The 16,530-nt window shown below is 45.6% G+C and overlaps 1 protein-coding gene across 6 annotated transcripts in view; it reads right to left on the bottom strand.

The window, feature by feature from the left end:
- Nucleotides 1–16,530, bottom strand: part of TMEM40 (transmembrane protein 40) — a 44,522-nt gene that overhangs the window by 2,991 nt on the left and 25,001 nt on the right. For 3 of the 6 annotated variants that reach the window (XM_057554030.1, XM_007192597.2, XM_057554035.1), the window contains exons 2-7: nucleotides 13,023–13,094; nucleotides 12,238–12,354; nucleotides 6,833–6,886; nucleotides 4,473–4,508; nucleotides 4,069–4,101; nucleotides 3,632–3,679 (exon numbers count right to left, since the gene is read on the bottom strand). In XM_057554030.1, the coding sequence (XP_057410013.1) occupies nucleotides 3,632–3,679; nucleotides 4,069–4,101; nucleotides 4,473–4,508; nucleotides 6,833–6,886; nucleotides 12,238–12,354; nucleotides 13,023–13,094 (360 nt within the window). The remainder of the gene's footprint in view (nucleotides 1–3,631; nucleotides 3,680–4,068; nucleotides 4,102–4,472; nucleotides 4,509–6,832; nucleotides 6,887–12,237; nucleotides 12,355–13,022; nucleotides 13,095–16,530) is intronic. The other 3 variants (XM_057554032.1, XM_057554033.1, XM_057554034.1) reach the window with 3 other exon arrangements.

Raw genomic sequence — 16,530 nt, 5'->3', positions numbered from 1 at the left:
GGCTGTAGAGTGCAGGGTCAGTAGTTGTGGCACACGGGCTTAGTTGCTCCGCGGCATGTGGGATCTTCCCGGACCAGGGCTCAAACCTGTGTCCCCTGCATTGGCAGGCGGATTCTTAACCACTGCACACCAGGGAAGCCCCTGCCCTGTTCTTTCTGATGGCTGCATTGTGTTCCATGGCATAAACTTACCCTAATTTACGTAACTAGTCTCCCATTGAGGAAGCTAGAAGGGACTGATTTTCTGCACCAAACATCACCGCACGTGAAATGTGTCTGTGCCCTTGTGTGTGCGTTTCCGTGGGCCTGGTGCCCAGAAGCAGCATTGCAGGCTCTTCCTAGTAGTTAACGGAGGTAGAGAGAGTACCTGGGAGGCAGGGCCCGTGCCCTGGGCAGGAATTCAGGGATGGTTTGTGAAGGAGGCCCCCCTGCCCTTTGCCAGGCGCTGCGGGAGTCATCAGGGGAGAGAACACAGGGGCCTTGACCCAGGCAGAGGGTTGCGATGGGGAGATGCCAAAAAGGTTTTTAAAAGAAGAAAGAAAGAAAAAGAAAAAAGAGAGGACACTTCAGAGACGGTTCCCTGGAACGACGCAGGCTCTCTGAGTGGCCAAGGCTGCTGGGAATGTGTCTTACTTTAGTCCAGTTTGGCCACTGATGTGCTGTGAACTTTGGACAAGTGTCCTGACTCCTTTGAGCCTCAGCGTTCTCATTGATAAATCAAGGAGAGCAACCTCTACACCACTGACAGAGGGATGGATGGGGGTCTTGGAGGGGAAAGTGCTTTGTAAATGGTAAAAGGCAGAGTGATACTACATATCGCTGCTGTCAGGTGGCATGTGGAAGGCAAGTGAACAGAAGTGAGGAGGGTATTTCTGGTTTTGTTTTTGTTATTTTTTTTCTGGGGGGAAAATCAAAGGAGTATTTCTAGAACATTCTTGGCTCTGAAATCAATTTGTCCTTTAGGGGAAAAAAATACGTCATGCAGAACTAGACTTAACATTTAAGAAAGCATCAGGCTTAGGTCTGTTCAGAGATGTGACAGAGTGGGGGTGAAAACTCTTTCCTCACCCAAATCTTCAGAAATGCAAAATGGGGGGCTTCCCTGGTGGCGCAGTGGTTGAGAATCTGCCTGCTAATGCAGGGGACACGGGTTCGAGCCCTGGTCCAGGAAGATCCCACATGCCACGGAGCAACTAGGCCCGTGAGCCACAACTACTGAGCATGCGCGTCTGGAGCTTGTGCTCCGCAACAAGAGAGGCCGCGACAGTCAGAAGCCCGCGCACCGCGATGAAGAGTGGCCCCCGCTCGCCGCAACTAGAGAAAGCCCTCACACAGAAACGAAGACCCAACACAGCCAAAAATAAATAAATAAATGAATAAATAAATTAAAAAAAAAAAAAGAAATGCAAAATGAATTCCTAGCAGAGAATTTCTCCCTGGATCTTTCCCCCATTTTCTTATGAGTAAATACTTAGAAAATACAAGTGTTTTTAAAGAGAGAGACTGCAGAGAAATGTAAGACCAAACAGAGGGCTGGATGGGTAGGGCAGCTTAGTTTGAAAGAGCAAAAAATTAGAAATAGCCTAAACATCTATCAAGTGGGGAATGGTAAATACATTATAAGGTACCCACACTGTGGAATTGGATGCAGTTGTAAAATGTCATAAACATTCAGGACTCACCATATCTGGGGCAGTCCAGGAGGGCTTAATGGAAGAACGAGAGTTTGAGCTAAGCCTTAAAGACAGCCAAGGCAGTAGGAGTTGGATGAAAGGTAAGATTGTGTGCGTGTGTGTGTGTGTGTGTGTGTGTGTGTGTGTGTGTGTGCGCGTGCACACATTCACATGCCATGAGACAGGTAAGAAGGTGGGACCAAGGCACAGACCCAGTACAGTGAAGGGTTCAACCAGGTGAGCGGAGGAGGGTGAGTGAATTTCTGGGAAGAGAACTTCAAGTTTTAGGGAACTAGAAGTTTTGGGGGCTGAAGAGATCAGGCCAGGATAAGGACTCCAAGGTGTATTGGAGCCGGAGGGACCTAGGAGATCACCCTTGTCTGTTTTTTCTGACTTCAGCCATCCACACACCACCTTTGTGGGTTTTGCCCTTTCTACGTAGCACTGCTTATGACCTTCACAATTTCATGCTACCCAAGGACCACTTGTACTATTTACTTAACGCTTTTCTTTAAGCAGATTCTTATTTTTCCTTAAATAGATTTACTTGAAAAAGAAACTTTATGTCACAACACTAAGTGGAAAACTAGGATCCCATGTCTTAAAAACAAACAGAAGGCCCATAAAGCAAGATGGTGAAGGTCTACCCGCCTGCTGCCTGCAGACGGCTCTGCACACCGTCCTGATCTCTGTGTCCGGAGGGCAGTGAGTTGGGGTGGCACTAAAGGCCCGGGGGCTCCAAGCAGAGAAAGAGAGGGGAAAGGGCAGTCACCTTCTCACTTGGGGGTATAATGCCACGTCCTGAAGCAACCTGGACATGGCCTGCACTTTGGGAATCTCGGTTTTAGTGGGATGAGGCTCACTTCATAGCCCAGGACAGCTCGACAGCACGTCCCGGTTCATGTAGCTGGATGGAGGCAGAGCCAGGGGCTCGGACCCAGGTCTCCCACTCCCTAAAGGCGGGCTTTTGAACAACTCAAAATATTTCTAGAGGGCTTCCCTGGTGGTCCCGTGGTAAAGAATCCGCCTGCCACTGAAGGGGACATGGGTTCGTTCCCTGGTCGGGGAACTAAGATCCCACATGTCGCGGGGCAGCTAAGCCCGCGCGCCACAACTACTGAGCCTGCACTCTAGAGCCCGTGAGCCACAACTACTGAAGCCGCGTGCCCTAGAGCCCACGCTCCGCAACAAGAGAAGCCACTGCAATGAGAAGCCCGCGCACCGCAACGAAGAGGAGCCCCCACTCGCCACAACTAAAGAAAGTCTGCACGCAAATACCCAACGCAGCCAAAAATAAATAAATAAATTTATATATAAAAAACAAAACAAAAACCGTGGTCTCAGGAGTTCCCTGGTGGCCTAGTGGTTAGGGTTCCAGGCTTTCACTGCTGGGGCCCGAGTTCAATCCCTGGTCGCTAACTAAGATGATTCCACATGCCTTGCAATGCGGTAAAAAAAAAAAACCCCAAAAAACATGGTCTCCCTTCCCACCCTTACCCTCCTCCCCGAAACCCCCACGATTCCAGGCCGGGAGTCGAGGCGGTCCCCCCCCCGTTCTCGTCACTCCTTCCCTAGAGTCCAGTCTAATCTAACCTCACAGCTTCCTCGGCCCAGCCTGTTCCCAGCTCCCCATTATGGCCATAAGGGCTGGAGGGCATTTATCATGCTAGTGACTCGGCGTACAGCAGAAAGAGCACAGGACCAGGATCCAAGCCCAAGTCGTGTCACTCACTAGCTGTAAGACCACTCCCCGTCCTTGAGCCTCAGTTTCCATATCTGCAAAACAGGAATCATTGTACCACCTTCTCAAGGTGATTCTAAGCTGAGGATTTTGCAAACTGCAGGGCCCGCAGCAGAGGTGGGCCATGATTACTGCCGTTCCAGGCCACCAGCTGCCTTTCTACCCAGAGAAATCTGGACCAGACAGCAGAAGCAGCCCTGGAACCTCAATTTCCTTACCATCCTTCTTTATATTTAGTCTTCTTAACTGGGAGGGCTCCACTTCTCCTTGGGAACAAGAGAGAGACGAGGGTTTAACTCTGACACAGGATAGCTGGTGGGATTCTCGCTCCCCTGCCTCACTGAGAATGGCTCTTCCAGGTTCTATTTCCTGGGTCAGAGGGCACTCACTACAGGACTGGTCAGGGCAAAGCTTGAAGGTGGGGTAGCTGTCCTTGGACCCCCACTGATGCCCTCCTCCTCCACAGGCCTGTGTCTGTTCTGTTCCACGTCCCCTGAGCCCGGAGGCCCCTTTCCTGGATCACGGTGACACTCTGGCTGGTGACGGCATTGCTGCTGGGACTGATCTCCCTCCCCCCCCAGGCTGCCTGTGGTCCCATCCCACACCCTGGAACCCAGGCCGCCTCCCGCTCTCCTCTCGGAGCTTGCATATTTACCACTCTCTGGGTTAGAGCCTCTCCTTCGGAGTCCTGGAAATTAGAAACTCAACATTAGTGCCCAGGCCAGCTTGGGTCCTTAACGAGTGCCACAGGTGACCTCTGAAAACGCCCCTGTTGAATTCTCCAGCCCCCAGGGGATCTTTCTATCTATAGATTGTTATTAATAATCCCTTTGTTCTTGCCTGGACCCCCTTTCTAACCTCCACTGGCCCCGTCTCATGCCACTGCCAGCCCCGCCTGCTTGCTGAGCCCAGGTCAGAGCCCCAGGCCCCAAGCAGACTTGGAGTCCCATCTCTCACAGCCATGCACCTGACAGCAGCTGCCTCTTTTGGGGGAAAGACAGTGCCCAGACCTCGTTCAACACCAGTACCAACGACCCCTCTCCCCTATCAGACACTCACCTGATTCCTCAGACGGCACCGCCTCCCCGGGGGCACCTGCACAGAAGGGAAATCAGTGACTGCATATTCGCATCCTCTGGGTGGGGAGAAGTTACACCGCAGGGAAGTGGAGCTCTCTCACCCAGAGACTTTCCATTGATCTGCAGGGGGCACTGGGGCAAACTGGAGGGTTCCTCTTTCATCTAAAGGGGCAGGCACCACCCTGCAGCCCCCGAAAGCTGCCGCAGCAATGCCTGCCCCATGTTACAGGTCTTCTAATTTCCCACGAGAAGCCAGAAATTCAGGTTGTTACATAAACTTCTTGACTATAAAAAAAGCTGGCAATTCATATTCCGTCGAATCAAAGATATCATGGTTTGTGAGAATGATATCATTTTATGGAAGGAAAACTACTGCCAATTATAACTGCAAGTTGCCAGTGATTTTAAGAGGCACCCTGATTTCATAGATCTCCAGATGTGAAAAACTGTTAGTTGTAGACGGGATGAAATATATTAAGAACAATAATAATAATAATAATAATAATAATAATAAAGATACTCTGTGAGCCAGATAATATACGTCTGTACACACAGGCCACCAGTTTGCATCTGTGCCTGTTCATTCCTATCCAGACGCAGGTGAGGACACTTAGCCACGTGGCTCCAGCCCCACCAGGCCCTGAGCTTGTGGAAGCCAAGCTGGGTTGTACCGTGGGGGCCCCGGCCCCTGACCCCAGTGTGGAGCTCCTGTCTGGGCTGCTTAGGGTGAATCGAGTCCTATACCTGCCCTGAGATGCAGCCTTCCCTTTAATCTGGCATGGGTGGCCCTCCCACCTCATTCACACTCTGGTTCTTTTTTTTTTTTTAATTATTTATTTACTTAGGCCGTGCTGGGTCTTAGTTGCGGCACGCAGGAACTTTAGTTGTGGCATGCAGACTCTTAGTTGTGGCATGCATGTGGGATCCAGTTCCCCAACCAGGGATCGAACCCGGGCCCCCTGCATTAGGAACGCGGAGTCTTTCCCACTGAACCACCAGGGAAGTCCCCACCCTCTGGTTCTTGGCGCCTACTCTATTCCCAGTGACTTCTCTCCTAGCCTGTCACCTTCTTCCCCTCAAGGGCAGGCAGGAGTCCCCACTCTTTACACTTCCGCCCTCCAGATCAGCCCCAGGACACAAATACCTGAAGGGGGCACTCAGCTCATGGCAATAAACACTCAGTATGCTGAACTATGTTTAGGCTAATGTGCAAACGGCAACCAGTGTCTGCAAGTGACCAGAGAGGCCAGCACCAAGAGTACAGAAGGCAAACCAAGAACGGCATGAAATGAGACTCTGGCAGTGTAATTACCAAGTACCTCCGGTGTCTCGGGGGGCGGGGGGCGGGGTGGGGAATTCATTACTTGGGGGAATTAATTCACAAGTACGTGACGATATCTACGTTTTCTACAGTGAACATGACTTACTTTTTGATGAGAAAAAAACATTTAAAATGTATGTACATGTAACAGTTTCTCTCTCATTTTACACTCAGTGAAAACTTTCTTACACTACTTAACAACATTTTTTAAAATTACATAATACCTGTTTTTGTTTAAAAAAAAAAGAAAAAGAAAATCAGAAAATTTAGATGAAAGAAAAATAGTATGAAGATTACTCACAATGCTACCACCCAGTGGCAGCCACTGGTAATACCTTGATGCAGAATATTAAGATATTTCATTTCCATTTCTTTGAATGTATATGTGTTTCCCGTTGTATTTCTTGGGTTATTATCTGGCATTAGGAGACTAAGCAGATTATGTAAATGTTGGATTAAACAAAGTTAAACAGGTTTTCTTATCTGGCAGTGTTCATTTATGAGGCTTTTTGGCAAACTGGTTCATTCCTACAAATTCCTCCATCTCATCAAAGTGCTACCAAGCAAAGTGCCATAATATTTATAACTGCTTGCTGTAAAAATCATAATGCTTAGAGACAATTACTCCATAATTTGAGTTTTGTAGAAATCAGGTCCTTAATTTTCCCCTGCATGCTTAAACAACCCAGTATTCCAAGAGAGAGGGTACTGATTAAGTTCCACCTTGCTGGTTGGAAAGCTGAGGCCCAGAAAGGTTGGGTGACTGGTCACAGTCAACCTGCAAGTCAGGGTTATAGATCAGAAGAGATTCCAAGACAGTCTCACTGTGGCAGAAAATGCCTGCCCCCACCTCCACCTGCCCATGTTATAACCACTCACCTTGCCACATCTCCTGTATCTGCCCAGGACTTTCAGCTCATGAAACACCCTCATCACCTTGTTTCCTCCCAACAAAGCCCTAAGCCTTCGTGTCCTTTGTTTAATTCTGTTTCCCCCAAAGCCAATGGACAAACAATCACCTTCATAGAGTTGAAGCTCATCCTTCAAAACGTCAGGCTCCCCATGCTCAGCACCTGGGTGTAGACAAAGCCTGTTAGTCAGCTCCCCCCATTCACAGCACCCCAGAGTGGCTTCCCTCTCCTGGCGTCGGAAGCCTTAAAAAGTAACACAGTCCTTGCGCTGGGGGTGAGGTGGGCGCTCTTCAAGAGGCAAGACAGCTGTACAAGAGCTTTCCTGCTGCTCTGTCTGACGCCCCTCACACACCCTGAGGTGACTGTGTTCAGCTGACTAAAGAAGAATTGGGGGCCTGAGATGACCTGGGCCTCGTTCAAAGTCAGTAATAAGAGTCACCATTTACTGAGCACTTACTATGCACCAACACTGAACTAGGTAATTTATAGTTAATATTTCATTTGATCCTCTTGGAAATGCTGTGAACAAGGTATTAGTACCTCTCCTTCCCCATTTTACAGATAAGGAAACTGAGGCTCACAAACGTTAAGTTATTCGCTGAAAGTCACACAGGAAGCAGAAATTCCAGGGTTCAAACCCAGGTCTGTCACCAAGGCCTGCATTTCTAATCATTTTTATCTCCAGAAATAAAACCCAGAGCTCAGCTCCAGAGTCATGAGAGCATTTATTAAACACCTTGTGTGTGCCAAGATCTGTACTAGGCATTAATCCAGGCTCTTTCCCCCAAGTTCTTTTCTTCCCACAATCAATTTAGGCTAACATTTATTAAAGTTATTTTTTTAAAAAAACAAAATTATATCCTTTTGGTTATAAAAATAAAACAAGATTATTGTAAAATATCTATGGTATAAGTCAATTCAAAAAAAAAAACCAAGAAAATAAAAGTCACCTATAATTTAACCATCCAGAGATAACCACTATTAACATTTTGGTATTTTTCCTTCCAGTCTTGTTTACAATCATGTATGTGTGAATTTTTACAAAGTGTATATGAGATTAAACAAATTCTATGATTTGAATTTCTCTTTTTCACCTTAGAGATGTATGAAGACCAGAGCTCTGACCAGGACAGGGTGTAGCATCACCACTCTGTGTTGCCGTTGTTGGATGTTAGGTTGTTTCTATTGTTGCCCTACTATAAATAACGCTGCAAGGAACAAATCTTCACACGGGGGACATCCCTGGTGGCGCAGTGGTTGAGAATCTGCCTGCCAATGCAGGGGACAAGGGTTCAAGCCCTGGTCCGGGAAGATCTCACATGCCGCAGAGCAACTAAGCCCATGTGCCACAACTACTGAGTCTGTGCTCTAGAGCCCGCAAGCCACAACTACTGAGCCCGTGTGTCACAACTGCTGAAGCCCTCATACCTAGAGCCCGTGACCGCAATGAAGAGTAGCCCCCGCTCGCCGCAACTAGAGAAAGCCCGAGCGCAGCAACAAAGACTCAACGCAGCCAAAAATAAATAAATAAATAAATGTATTTATTTATTTAAAAAAAAATCTTCACCCGGACACGCTCAGGCCCACTGAGAAATTCAACCATCAGCCAAGTGGGCAAAAGAGAAATGGTGAGGCCTACTGCCTACCAGGTGAGCTGCCCCTGCAGGGGAGACCAGCCCCCGTCTCTGCCAACGTTTTCCAGTTACTCAGGGGTGCTAGTCCTCATTGCTGCTCTTTGCAGGGAACAAACACAAGCTGTGGGAGAAGCTCAGCCTGGATCGAGCCTGGAATACCTCATTCTGGTGTTGGTTCTCAGAATTTAGTTTCCGTGAGGAGTGTGGTCTGGGGGAAGAATTCTGCTTTGAGGGTTAGGGAACAGGAACTGCCATGAACTTTCTGTGTGACCTCAGACAAATCACTTACTATGTTCAATACGGCTTTCACTAAGATAAGACAAGGTCCTATGAAGTATCGCGTTACTGAGGTGCTTTCCCTCCTGCCCAGCATGGGGGCTGCATCATCTCGGTGATGCCACCAATGCCACGCTGACTCTGGGTTTGCTCGTGCTGTCTCCCACCTGGAATGCCCTTCCCACTTGCTCCCTTATCCTGAAGCTTAAGCCGATGTCACACCTCCTGCAGAAGGGCTTTTCCAGCTGCCCCAGCTCACACGCATCTTGCCCACCCTCCCCTGGGGTTTCTATAGCATCAACTGTCTGTTCTTGACACAGTGGGCATGAGGGTCCCTGGTGGTGCTCATCCCTCCAACCACCTTGAGCTCCTGAAGGACGAGGCCTGGGTATCACTGTCCTAAGGCTGCCCCGCCTGGAGCAGGAGCTTGATTAAGCCTTGAAGAATGACCACATTGTTTGCACTCTTGGATTGGTCAGCATTCCAGGGATTCAGGCCTAGGAGTTTCTGGCTTCAGGTCCAGAGGACTCCCTTTTCCTCAGGACGACCAAGAGGGCCCCAGCAGTCCTGATGTCCCTCAGCGGGCTTGGGGACCTCCTGGTCTATCATGGATAAATTTTTAAATTATAGGAAACCAAGTTAACTGTGCTTAAAAATCAGTGCGAAAAAAAAAAAAATCAGTGCGTATGTGATCTCATATCTCTAGGCACAGAGAAAGAGGTATCAGGAAGTACATCAAGATAACAACAGCAGTATTTATCTCAAGAGATGGAATTTTGAGTGGCTTCTATTTTCTTCTTTTCTGTATTTTACAAATATCAATCAATGCACCCAAAAGGCTTTTTCATCATATTTTGCAAAATATCAAACAATACAGAAAATAAGAAAGCAAAAATTACTCCAAATTCTATCCAACAGGGACAATCTCTATTAACATTCACATGAATATTATTTTAGCTTTCTTCATGATATATTCATGAGATATAATTTTTCAAACTTGTTCAAAGATTGATTCTTTTTCTTTTCCATTATGGTTTATTACAGGATATTGAATATAGTTCCCTGTGCATACTATATAATTTTTTAATAAAAGGTACTGTAGAATTGTATGCTGTCAAGAATGAGGATAATTTTTCTGTGTGCTGTCTAATTCAATTGTTTAAAAAATTAACTCTGGCAGAAAGAATCACGTTTGTTTCTGGTGTCCCCAGTATCCATCACTGAGCCTGGCACATAGTTGATGCTCAATAAATATTTATTGAATAAATGTAAGAAGATACACTAATATGTGTTTAGTGGTTATCTAACAGAGCAAAGGATGATTTTTTTCCTTCTTTCTACTTCTTTGTATGTTCCATATTTTCTACAATGTGCCCATGTGTAATCTTTTATAATAAAAAAACGTTTTAATTTAAAAATAACAGGATAGGGACTTCCCTAGTGGCGCAGTGGTTGGGACTCCGTGCTCCCAATTAGGGGTGCTCGGGTTGGATCCCTGGTCAGGGAACTGGATCCCACGTGCATGCCACGACTAAGAGTTCACATGCTACAACTAAGGAGCTGGCAAGCCGCAACTAAGGAGCCCGCGAGCCACAACTAAGATCCAGCATAACCAAATAAATAAATAAATAAATATTTTTAAAAACCCAAGCAGGATACATTAAGAACAAAAAGCTATGTAGGGAGAGTGGTGCTGGATGCCAGACTCTGAGTTAGGGCCCTCAAGTGGAGGAAGGTGGGGGGCTGCTGGGAGGCACCCAGGTTTGGGGCCCGAGGACTAATGGTCACCATCTGAGCCTGAAGAATGGGCAGGGTCTGAGTTCCAGCAGCAGGCCAACCAGGGTAGGACCAGAGACCAGGATCCTGAATGTCAGTCTGTCTCGATGCTTCTAGGACTCCGTGTTTATTTTCCTGCTGCTTTCTCTTAGTGTTCTTTTGTTAACTATGCCCAGCCCATGTGTATGTACTCTGGAGGCCAGAAGGAAGGAACTTATGGCCACACTTGGGGGAGAACATTTGTGGGGGAGCAGCAACCCGAGGGTCAATCAGAATCAGAAGACAGAACGTCCCTTCCCACCTAGCGAGGACAAACAAAGGGACAGAATCCCCTGTTGGAGCCCCCCTGCCTCTGGAAGCTCTTCTACAACTAAACCTCACTGGCCTTGGTTCCCTCACCTGTAAAATGGGAATAACAATAGTGCCTTCCTCATGGGTCGCTATGAGAATTAACTGAGTTATTCCACATAAAGTGCTTGGAACGCTACCTGGCACATAGTAAGTGCTCAATAAATGCTAGCTGTGATGTTGCTGCTGCTATAAATTCAGCCTTACCTTTTGAGTTAAAAGTAGAGAGACATTCTGCTTCTTGTCAGAGAATAATGCGGCAATTTGTATCAAAGTCCAATTAGAGATGCTCATCCCTCTAAACCCATTAAAGAGCTTGTGGGAGTCGGTATGTAGGACTCGATTTGTATGAAAAATTCAAAAAGTAAAGGCTTTTGTGCAAGGATGCTCATGAGCATGACAAACTGGGGTGGGGGAGGGGGAGAATCTTAACAACAGCAGTTATTTTTAGAGCTATTACTATCTGACAGGTGCTAAGCCTTTGCACGTGTAGAACGTAATACTCACAGGTATCCTATGAGATAACAACTTTTGCTATCATCCCCATCTTATGCATGAGGACCCCAGGGCATACAGGGTTAAGCAATTTACCCAAGGACACTTAGCTAGTTAGTGGCAAAGAAACGGTATGAACCTGCAGGCTGCTTGAATGGACACATGCACTGCCCCTGATTCCAAAGTGCTCCTACAAAACTAAACGTTCCTTTACATGAGATGCAGTCACTTGAGGGGCTACTTGGGAAGCATGAAAAATAGCCGCTAAGATATTATGGAATAACATGGCAAAATGCTTAGGATAAGATAGCAAAAAAAATTGTAAACCAAGGACAAAATTGTCTATACGGTAATTTTTTGGTTTTTTTTTTTTTTTTTGGCCATACTACGTGGCATATGGGATCTTAGTTCCCTGACCAGGCATCGAACACGTGCCCCCTGCAGTGGAAGCGTGGAGTCTAAACCACTGGACCACCGGGGAAGTCCCTATATGGTAGTTATAACTGTGTACAAGTTACATGTACAGAGAGGTGGGCTCTGGAAGGGAACATGGAAAAACAGAGCTGCAGTACCGAGGTGGGAGGTTCAGGAGACTGGTTTTTCTTTTTTTTTTAATTTATGCTTTTGGCTGCGTTGGCTTTTCGTTGCTGTGCGCGGGCTTTCTCTAGCTGCGGCGAGCGGGGTCTACTCTTCGTTGCGGTGCGCAGGCTTCGTATTGCGGTGGCTTCTCTTGTTGCAGAGCACGATCTCTAGGCGTGCGGGCTTCAGTAGTTGTGGCACGCGGGCTCAGTAGTTGTAGCTCGCGGGCTTAGCTGCTCTGCGGCATGTGGGATCTTCCCAGACCAGGGCTCGAACACATGTCCCCTGCATTGGCAGGCGGATTCTTAACCACTGCGCCACCAGGGAAGTCCAGGAGATTGGTTTTTCCATGTAAATGCTTGTCTTTAATATTTTGATATAGATTTAATGAAATCATTGCTTTACCTGAGGAGGAGGATGAGGAGGAGGAGGATGAAGAGGAGGAAGACTTGCCTTTCTCATCCTCTTCTTGAGAATAGAGCTCAGCCTCCTGGTCTTGCTTGTGGAAATCCGTCTCTCCATCTGGGAGGTACACATAGGCAAGGATGAGTGTTTCCTGCCCTTCCCACCCCAGAGACCACCCAGGCCTCCCTAGGGGTCTACTTGGATGTGGGGAGCCAGGAGTGGCTGAATTCGCTGGGACACTCTTCCCAAACCCCTAGGGTCAGTGGGAGGTGCAGGAGACCAGGGCTCTCAGAGGCCCCAGAGGCTCTAGGAAGGCCAAAGGCAGACTTTTCTCTGAATATGGAGCCCAGAGATGGGCTTCTAAGCCCTCCATCCTTCCCAAGAGACCACTACACCGTGTAGAGCAGTTGCCAATTTAAAATTCTCTGTAAATTACAGGGCAGGTGGGATCCGATCAAGCCCTAAACCTTCCCATTCCCCATTCCGGGGCCATGCAGGACCCTTCCCACCTTCTGAGGACTCTCCCTAGTGCCAGTCCAAGCCCCCAGAGCCTCTGAGATTTGGGGAGCAACTGAGGGTCCACACAGCTAGAGAGTACTGGGGGACAGACTGGACCAAGCACACACACGTGCGTGTGTGTAAAGTCACTACTTCTCTAGAGGTTTCAACCGTAACTTGGGCCATTCATTGTGCCGCATGAACTGAGCAGGGTCTTCTGTTCCACCTACTGCTGGACTTCACCTCCCATGTGGCTTTGCCCAGAGGGTCAGAGAGAGCAAACATACGGTCTAGATCTTCTGATTCTCCATGGACTCGACTGTGGTCTTGAAGTGATCCTGAAGTCTCCATGGCCTTCCCTGGAGGAATAACAATAGTAATTAATATTACCTTAGTTAATATCTTTAATATATAAAGAGCTTGGCAAATAAATAAGAAAAATATAAACATCCAGTATTCAAAGGTACAAGAACAATTTACGAAAAAAGAAATAAACAGGGAAATTTGAATAATGATCACCTTTTGATACTATTAAGAGCTTATTTTTTAAAAAAGAGACTTTAGTTTTTAACAGCAGTTCTAGGTTCACAGCAAAACTGAGTGGAAGGTACAAAGATTGCCCATATATCCCCTGCTCCTAAACATGCATAGCCTCCCCTGTTATCAACATCCTCCATTAGAGAATTTATTTTTTTAGGTGTGATATTTGTATTGAGATTATATTTATTTAAAGTATTTAGAAAGAAGTATTTAGAGATAAATACTGCAATGTTTATGATGAAATTATATGATGTCTGGGACATGCTTCAAAATAATCTGATTATTTGAATAAGGGAGTTGGAGGGCATAGGTGGGGGTCCAAATATAACAAACACGACCACGAGTTAATAATTGTTGGAGCTATAACAAAATATAAATAGTAGTTATCTCTGAGTGGTAGCATTATGGGTATTTTTAGTTTCTTATTTTTACTTTGCATTTTCTAAATTTTTAGCAGTATTGCTTTTCTTTTCCTTGTTTTTTGTTTTTCCATTATAGTGTATTACAAGATATTGAGTATAGTTCTCTGTGCTATACAGTAAATCCTTGTTATTTATGTTTTATATATGGTGGTGTGCATCTGTTAATCCCATACTCCCAATTTATCTCTCCCCCCACTTCCCCTTTGGTAACTGTAAGTTTGTTTTCTATGTCATTATTTCTTTTGTTATAATAAAATAACCAATAATTTTTCATTACTTAAAAATGTAATATGCCACCTTATACCAGTACAGTACTTCACAGTTTTACAAAGGGCTTATGTGTCTGTAATTCCATCTGAGCCTGATGACAAACCAGTCTGTTAGGAATTGGAATTAATTACTTCACACCTGAATTGTAGTTTCTAGACAACAAAACTTCCCAAAAGATTGTTTCATTTGACTCTTACAATAACCCTGCAAGGTAAATTTTATCATCCCCATTTTATAGAGGAGGAAACTGAGGCTCACAGAGATGAAGAGATTTGCATGAATTGGGACTCCAGAACCCACATTCTGTTTAATGTACCCCAAACATTGGTCTGGAGCACAAAACTGCTCAAAGTCAAGCCCTGCTGGTATGGCTGTCAGGATTATAGATGCAAACGCTAAAGCGAGGGCAGGAAGCAGGCACTTGAACGTGCAGAATGAGGTTTGGGAATCTGTCCCTTCAGGACACCATACTCTGTGCTTTCCTGAAATTCTGAGTGGGAGCTAGTGGTAACTCGAAGCCGGCCTTCAGATGAGGCCATGAGAAGGCCATAAGTGTGGCCTTGGAAAATCTAAACGGCTAACCTCAGTGAGCTGGTGCTCTCCTCTGGGGAAAATACACGGGGCTGCCATGGTTGGGCTGCCTTGATTTTAGCTGGGCACATGGCCCCCAGCTAGAGACTGTATTTCCCAGCATCCCTTGAAGCTAGGCGTGGCCTTGGGACCATGTGACTCACATTCCTGCCAATAGACCATGAATGAAGGGGATGTGCGTGGTGGTGAGCTGACAGATGTTCTAGGGTTCTGGGGGAAAAAGTATACACACACACAGATATGTCTGCTGTAAATTTTACTGATGTAAAGAATGTATGGGGGATAAATTAGGAATTTGGGATTAACAGATACACACCACTATACATAAAATAGATAAACAACAAGGACCTAATGATTAGCACAGGGAACTATATTCGATATCTTATAATAATCTATAATAGAAAAGACTCTGAAAAAGAATACTTATATATGTATATGTATAACTGAATCACTTTGCTGTACACCTGAAACATTGTAAATCAACTATACTTCAATAAAAAATAATAATAAATAAAATTTTAAAAAGAATGTATAGCACACAGTTACAAAAAATAAAAATACAGTCCTCTTTATTGTGAATTTCATACACCTCTAACTTCAGTGTGACTTGGAATTTCTTGCAAGATCTACTATCAGTTTTTACAAATCTATCACCAACAATAGTGTCACAAAATCAAACTACAAGTAAATGCTCAATCACTACCAAATTCAGAAAAGAAGTTGCTCACATCATGAATGAACAAGAGCACTGCCGACGTGAATGTTGGCTGATAACTTCTTTCATGTTAACAAGTAAGATAAAAGGGAAACAACAAATGCCTTTGTCATCATAGTTTGTCAGTGATATAAGCAACTTCTTTGCTGAATCGAATCATACTTTACAAATTCTGGAAGAATATTTTCTCAACTTTTTGTATTATTCACAGTGTAATGGCAACAGGTGTAATGTAATGCCTACAGGTTTGAGGTTTGATCTCCATTATTAACATTTGCTTGATCACTTTCTTAAATTTAGACAATCGACAAAGCAAACCTTCAAGCTCTGATTTGTAGAGTTTACTGATCTCTGTGACTGATACCTGTGTGATGTCATGGAGTGCAAAGTTGGGAAGGCATGGGCAGTGGAACACAGCATTACACAGTGATTCCACAATACAGATAAAACAGATGTGAAAATCTCAAGTGCCTAGGTAATGGGCAGAATGTAGTAAAATAAATTAGGAACTTATTTACCTTATTTTTTATTTTGAGTACTTATTAACCTTTTTTTTTTAACATAAATTAGTTATTTATACACTTATAGAATTTAATTTAATAATGGTGTGTTTAACAACCGATTTTCAGCTCTGGGCTTATAAACTTCTGTGCCTTCTACTTCCTCTTTCCTGCTTTTTGTATGCTGGAATGCAGACATGGGATGGAGAATAACCTCAATCGCGCAAACTGAGCCAACACCCCAGGGAATACCTGAGCAACAAGGCAAAGGAATCTGGGCCCTGAAAGGCCTCACGCACGACGAAGCCGTCTGCGCACCTGGACCTGTCTCTGGTCAGCTATGTGCACAGGAAATGAGCTTCTCTCTTATGTAATCCCAGGGATTCAGTCTCTGTTACAGCATCTCAGCCATGCTGTGCAGGCTTTGTTCTGAAGCACCCTCCGCCATTTCTTCTCCTCCCAGCTCTGAGACTAAGGCCTCAACTCCACGAGGAGGTAGATTCACTCCTCTCTAACAAGTTTAGACCTGGGTTCCCAACCTCAACGCTCCCCACGTTTGGGACCAATGATCCTTTGCCGGTGTATGCATTGTGTTTAGCGGCCTCCCCACTGGATGCAGGTAACACCCCCCCCCCCAGTTGTTGTGACAATCAAAACTGTCACCAGACATTTCCAAATGTCTCCTGGGGTCAAAAATCACCCCTACTTGGGAACCACTGGTCTAGAGAATCTACTCTTTAAAATTTTAATTTAATTA

The sequence above is a fragment of the Balaenoptera acutorostrata genome, chromosome 10 (genome assembly GCF_949987535.1).
Source record: "Balaenoptera acutorostrata chromosome 10, mBalAcu1.1, whole genome shotgun sequence".
NCBI lineage: Eukaryota > Metazoa > Chordata > Mammalia > Artiodactyla > Balaenopteridae > Balaenoptera > Balaenoptera acutorostrata.
Note: the sequence above shows the minus strand (reverse complement) of the source record. Positions and strands in the feature narration are given on the sequence as shown.